Source organism: Chanodichthys erythropterus, chromosome 6 (genome assembly GCF_024489055.1).
Source record: "Chanodichthys erythropterus isolate Z2021 chromosome 6, ASM2448905v1, whole genome shotgun sequence".
In the NCBI taxonomy this organism is placed as follows: Eukaryota; Metazoa; Chordata; class Actinopteri; order Cypriniformes; family Xenocyprididae; genus Chanodichthys; species Chanodichthys erythropterus.
This window is the reverse complement of record NC_090226.1, coordinates 35601054-35608266: the sequence shown is the minus strand read 5'-3', so window position 1 is coordinate 35608266 and position 7213 is coordinate 35601054. Positions and strand designations below refer to the sequence as shown.

Genomic DNA, 7213 nt, shown 5'->3' with positions numbered 1-7213 from the left:
TTGAGTTTTAATAAGTTTCATGAAGTTAAGAGAGCGAGACAGACAGGATGTTCTCAAAGCATGGCTTTATTGTGTTTGGTATAAAGTCCTTCTGGAGAACGTCTGTACAGCGGTCTTCATCTATTTAGTCGCCGCCGCTGCCGCTTTCCTAGCGATAGTCCTCGCCCCCTTCTTGTTGTGTTTCTTGGCAAAGCGCATGTTCCTCAGAAACTTGGGATCCACCTGTAACAGGAAACACAGGCATTAAAGCTGAACCAACACTGACATGAAGCTGAGGAAGTCCTCTCACTACAGCCATGAACATGAGCTGACCGGTCGAGCGTGTGACCCTTACAAACTCAACATGCATTCAGTCGCTGTAACGGAGCGCCTCAGATCCGCTCGACCCTGATCGACCGGAGCAATCATCACTGGAGCGTCACAGGAAGTCGAGCTCGATCTGAGCTTCCATTCTCAGAGAAGCACCGCTACAGTTTCGGGGCGGATTTGATTCAGTGTTGCCTGAAGCTTGTGATTCAGTACTGGACACACATCAGGTTCATGTTCCTCAAGGAAAAACCTCAAAGGTGTAAACTACAGAGGGAACGAGGAAACTTTCATGCTTGATTCATTTACACATTAAATTCTGAAGAACAGGTCGAGTAAATGTATAATATAGAGCATTTATTTATCAAAACGTTCCTTTTCTAACTATCAACTTCATGGTCATTGAATGTCTTTTGAGGTTTTATTGACGTCTTCCTGCGGCCGAAACACTGATTGATGGATTACGTGAGACATGATTCAGTTCAGTTCTGTATCTTTCAACATTCCTTCTGATGCTCATGTTGATTTGCTGCTGTAAGTCGCAGTGACGAGGAAGAGATGATCGGTTAAACGCCAGCGAGCCGTCACTTTCAGCTTTCAGATTGTCAGGTTCATCACTAATTTCAGTCAGTAAACGTGTTTGTGGCTCTTTAATGTGGCCTGAACGATCATCTCTTCCTCTTTAACACTAGTTACAGCAGCAAATCAACATTCACTTCAGTCAGTCCTTCTGAATCTTCTGACGTTCATCATGTCTTAATCTGCTCTTCAATATTCAGTTTGAATAAATCTAATGAAAACGACTATCACAGTCACCCTTCATATTATATGTTGAGTAGAAAAACAATTTCATTGAAAGATATAGATATATATATATATAATGTTTGTATATAACTTGAGTGCTGATTGTACCTTTAAAAAAAAAAAAAAAAACATCTACAGTTCTGTACCCGATAACCAAAACTCAATTTAAATCAACTTGTGAATAGTTATTGAACAGATTTGAGAAGTGTGTCAATCGACAGCACTATATTTATATTTTATTGCACTTTATTTTAGTGCACTAGTTTTGTACTTGAGTACTAGAGAAGAAATTTTAGTATATTAAGATCTTAAGAACATCTAAGTGTGCTATTGAGACAAATATGAACTAAAATGTGCTTATAATATACTATCTGTAATTAAAATATCTACCACTGCAGTGCACTATGGGTTCAAATGTACTATAAGGGGTATCTAAATACATTTTTTAATATATATTTCATGCTGTCTCAACAGCACAGTTGAGTACACTTAGATGTTCTTAAGATGATCTTAAGTACTAAAGAAAAATTAGTATATTAAGTACAAAATTAGTGCACGAAAATAGAGCGCTTTAAGTATATTATAGAAATGTATTTTTTTTTCACCTGGGAATTCATGGTTTCAGATCAAACGTCTCATTTTAAATATAATCCACACAAACACTGCAGAATAGAGGATCACGTCTCGCTCTGTAACCGGATCAGAACCGCTGAGAGTCAGTGTTGATATTCATCACGAAACACCATTAGAACAAACCATTAAATGGGCAGAGATGTCGTCTCCCATTGGTCAGTGATCACTAATGTGCTCTTCACCTTTCAAACAGTATTTTATATTTTCCATTAGTTTCTAATCAATGAAGATGTCAGATGAAACACGCGGAGCATCAACAGACACTCAGATCCATTTATCCTGCATTCAATCTCTCATTCTTTAAAATTACTTCATGCACTGCCTGCGATTCGAACCCATGACCGCAGTGTTGCAAGCGCCATGATCTGCAGGAACACTGACGCTTCTAACAGACGAACATTACTCTGTTCCCCATTTCAAACATCAGGACCAACACTGATGGAGAGCAGCTCTAACATCAGACACAGCGGTGATGAAGATGAAGATGAAGAGACACAGGAAGCGTCTTACCCCTTTGAGAGACTCGTAGCGCTGAGAGCGAGGCTTCTTGATGCCGTTTCTGTGCCACTTACGAGCTGCAAACACATGAAATATCATTAAAACTCACAGCATCACACACACACACACATTAAATGCCATTAAAACAGTTAACACACACACACACACACACACACTCGGACACTTACACTGGTTGTGTGTGGTGTGGTTCTTCGACTTGGCCATTTCTGATCACTGTCTGATAAAACAACAGATGAAAGAGTTAGTAAATCAGATCATTCACACTCTGAACTAATTTAATGTTTATATTATAGTCACTCTGAGCATTAGCATCATGCTAACAGATCAATAACTCAATAATGATCGGCGCGCGGGATCAATACTGCTCTCGCGCTGCTCATCGAGTGTCTCTGGACACGATACTGAACTCATCTCACAATAACACTTCACACTTTCTGAGGATTAATTCAGATTTCATTTCCACACGGACACAAGCTCAGTACCTGCCACACGAAGCGGACGACAACCGGAAGAGAGAGAGAGAGCAAGGCATTGTGGGAGATAAGAGTCTCCGTCACCGGATGTGAACTGCGGCAAATCATATCGTTCACACATGTAAACAAACACACTCATGATTTTATTTCACTTTTAACTGTGAATACTGTGGAATCCCATTTACAACACATAAGTAAAAAATCACGACTATGACACAAAAAGTCGAAATTCTGACTTAAAATGTCATAAATATGACATTACGACATGTAAAATAAAGTCCCAAATATGACATAGAAAGTCATAATTTAGAATTTTTGTGTCACAATCTCGACTTTATCTCATAATTTCAACTTTTACTGTCATAATTATGATTTACAAAATCTGTTTTTGTTATGTGCCGGAAATGTGATTCCATAGATAGAATACATATAGCTTAATTTATTTTATTTTATTTTATTTTTGTATGGATTGAAACATTATGCTGCCATAAATCAAAATACGAAGTTTTTTTTTTTTAAAATACAAACTTAATATAGTTATTGAAAGTAACTTGTTGAGCCATCATTATCCAATAATAATAATAATTATTATTATAAAACTAGCACACACATAACATAAAAGTGTAATAATAGCTATATTAAGTAATTTCGAATGGTAAATTGTATCTGAACGCTACACGTGATGTAGTACAGCGAATGTCCTGCAGATGTCAGTGTAAACACACGTCATATCCGCTGATGGAACAGAGATCACGTGAGGTGAGAGAAGCAGCTCCCATTCAGTAATGGCTTCATATTTATGTTTCACACGAACAGAAGTACACTCACTATGAGAGGAAGACACTGCCAACAGATGTACATATTTACATTTATAAACATGTTGTGACTGTTTCTCAGAGGAAGCCCCAGCCTGCAGTGATGGAGTCAGAAGATGCATCAGATCTTTGTGTGATCTCTCTTCCTCTCACATCTCAGCCATTCTCCAGTGAAGCTGAAGCAATCACACTCGCTGCTATTAATAGTGTTTCCTCAGCTCAGGCCTGCCTTACTAATGATATGCAGGACTTCAATGGTCTAAATATAGACCACCGAACAGCCTCTTTCTAAAAGAATATGTAGTTTATTACGGGAACAGACTGATCAAAACCGCTTTCATATCATTCCTGTGGGCCTGAGAGGACTGAAGGTAAAGACGAACCCGTCATGATGTCAGTCATACAGAATATAGTTTTAAAGTGGACCTATAATGTCTCTTTCTCAAGATGTAATATCAGTCTCTGGTGTCTCCAGAATGTGTGTGTGAAGTTTCAGCTCAAAATCCCCCACAGATCATTTATTATAGCTTGTCAAATTTGCCCCTATTTGGGTGTGAGCAAAAACACGCCGTTTTTGTGTGTGTCGCTTTAAATGCAAATGAGCTGCTGCTCCAGAAGAGGGCGGAGCTTCAACAGCTCAACAACAACAAAGCTGGAGAATCTCACGCAGCCAAAATGAGGAAAGTGTTCATCCTTACATTGTTCAAACCGGAGTCGACACTGATGGAGAGACTCAGGAAGAAGTTACAACTTTTAGACGTTTCTGAATGGTTAGTGGATAAATTGATGTAGTTGCTGTGGAGTTGATTCAACTCATCCACTAGCATGTGCCGTCATGTTCATCTTTTGTGTTGAATTGAGCCTCGTTTGTGAAGCAGTCCGGCGTAAAATGACGGCATGACAACAACACTCGACTACAACAACTCTTCCTCTTCTCTAAAGCAGACCAACATGGCCCCGCCCCCCTTTGTTCAGTGTTCTCGGGGGCGGGGTTTATGTAAATGTTATTGTTAGTGATGTCACTAACCCGGGAAGAAGCTTGTTGTAGTCCCTACCAGCCATTTGTTGTAGTCCTTAAACAAAGATTCCTGTAAAAGAAAATTTCTCTGTTTGCAGTGAGTGTAGGTGTGTGGCTTCTGTGCATCAGTTGTTGATTGGATGTTGAGATGTGGGTGTAGCTCTCAAAAGTGTATGCAGATGAGCAAGAGCTGCAGGGGCGGAGTTTAAGTGCACTAAATCTTTGGAGATTCCTGGGAGATCCAGTGATCATGTTCTGAATAATAACGGTAAACATTTTTAAAAAATGAAACATGGATTAATTGTTCATAATAAGATCTATAACGTGTATTTACAAAACAGAATGGGTGAATTTTAATTTCAAGATCATAATAACATGACGCGGCTCTAGGGTTCGTGTTACAGCATCACAGTCTCTTTTATGTAACAGCTCAAGCCGGCGTCACACGGTCTCAACGCCACTGCTATACGGCAGAAATCCCAGAATGCCTCAGTCATACCACACACTCTACAGCGCCACAAACATCCCACAATCACTCCATTCATCAAAACAGATTCTTCATTGGAATAATATTATCATTTCTCACTTATCTGCTGTGCCACAAGCAGTGAGTTTGCTGAATTTACCCAGAAACCACTGCTGCGTTTGGCTATAAATGAAAGCCTGATATGAATGTCATATGAGGAGTTACATATTTCTATGGATGACAGATGCCAAATGACACAATATACCTATGCAATTTTTATTACTGATTGCAAACATAAAACAAAATACAGCAAAGTACCAAAAAGTGCCATGGTATTACCATTCACTCTTAAAAATAAATGTTCTTTACTGGCATTGATGGTTCCATGAAGAAACTTTAACATCAATGGAACCTTCCCATTGAACAAAAGATGCTATATATATGCTTTATATTATGAAAATATTCTAGTCAGTAAGAAAAAAAAGGTTCTTTTAAGAGCTGTTCACTGAAAGATTCTTTAGGGAACCTTTATATTCAGGAGAGTAGTCATGTTCAGGACATGATCCAGAGTACCATGTTAATGTGAGTGTTTGATGTAGTCATCTGTGTTCACTGGTGCCGTATAATGAAGCTGCAGGAACAAACGCATTGCATCGCGTCTCTGTCTACACATCTGGCTTCTGTTACAGAGATGAAGTTGTGAGTTGGCTCATATTTCAGAAGGTCTCTAGAGGGGGTTTGACCCGAGGCAGAGGCAGCGGTTCGATGGGGACATTTGGATGTCGTTACAGCGCAGGGCTGTTCTGTAATCAGTGCCTTCAGCTTCCTCTTTCTTCTTAAATGAAAGCCTGGTTGAAGCGGCACCTCCACACAACCTCAGCGGCGTGTCTGAATTTAGCTCACGCCTGCAGCGGTCGCATGCATGCCAGGCGCAGAGGGAGTTTCTGCCACAAACAGCGTGGGGAAACGGGGCAGATCAGGCCTCTTGGCTGGATGTTTGCTCCCTCCCGAGCCCTTGACATTCTCCTTCCTGCAGCCCACATGCAGCACGGCAGACGGGTTTAGTGTGCCAGCCGCGGAGTGTTGAGGACTGTTCAATGGCACACGTCCTGCATGCTGAGTTCAGCAGCGCTCCACCGCACATGCCCGTCTCACGCTCTATGGCGGGCCAATCACAGCGCAGGACAAGAGGGGGGAGGAGGTGATGTTTTCACGAGAAGATGCGCTGTGATTGGATGAGAGGCAGAATGAATGAAGATAGTTGATTTGAATGAGCACTGCCAGATGTGTACACTGTGTCCTAACCAGATACGATGAGATTCCAGCGACAAGAACTTTGTCTGTCCACACCAGACACAAAGACAAAATCAATCAGAAATCACAGCCAATCAGAAGAGCGAGTGGGCGGAGTCTCTCTGCATTGCACTCACAACCAAATCAATCCAAAATCACAGCCAATCAGAATAGCGAGTGGGCGGAGTCTCTCTGCACTGCACTCGCAACCAAATCAATCCAAAATCACAGCCAATCAGAATAGCGAGTGGGCGGAGTCTCTCTGCACTGCACTCGCAACCAAATCAATCCAAAATCACAGCCAATCAGAAGAGCGAGTGGGCGGAGTCTCTCTGCACTGCACTCACAACCAAATCAATCAGAAATCACAGCCAATCAGAAGAGCGAGTGGGCGGAGTCTCTCTGCACTGCACTCGTAACCAAATCAATCCAAAATCACAGCCAATCAGAAGAGCGAGTGGGCGGAGTCTCTCTGCACATGCGCTCGTAACCAAATCAATCCAAAATCACAGCCAATCAGAAGAGAGTGTGGGCGGAGTCTCTCTGCACTGCACTCACAACCAAATCAATCCAAAATCACAGCCAATCAGAAGAGCGAGTGGGCGGAGTCTCTCAGCACTGCACTCACAACCAAATCAATCCAAAATCACAGCCAATCAGAAGAGCGAGTGGGCGGAGTCTCTCTGCACTGCACTCGCAACCAAATCAATCCAAAATCACAGCCAATCAGAAGAGCGAGTGGGCGGAGTCTCTCTGCACTGCACTCACAACCAAATCAATCCAAAATCACAGCCAATCAGAAGAGCGAGTGGGCGGAGTCTCTCTGCACTGCACTCACAACCAAATCAATCAGAAATCACAGCCAATCAGAAGAGCGAGTGGGCGG

General features: G+C 41.6%; 1 protein-coding gene across 1 annotated transcript; it reads right to left on the bottom strand.

The window, feature by feature from the left end:
- Positions 1 to 48: 48 nt before the first annotated feature.
- On the bottom strand, positions 49 to 2793 carry rpl29 (ribosomal protein L29). The gene is made up of 4 exons (XM_067387585.1): positions 2745 to 2793; positions 2430 to 2479; positions 2254 to 2318; positions 49 to 222 (listed from the first exon to the last, which is right to left on the bottom strand). Exons 2-4 carry the CDS (start codon positions 2464 to 2466, stop codon positions 121 to 123), a joined length of 204 nt encoding a protein of 67 aa, XP_067243686.1. The 5' UTR covers positions 2467 to 2479; positions 2745 to 2793; the 3' UTR covers positions 49 to 120.
- Between the last annotated feature and the right edge of the window lie 4420 nt (positions 2794 to 7213).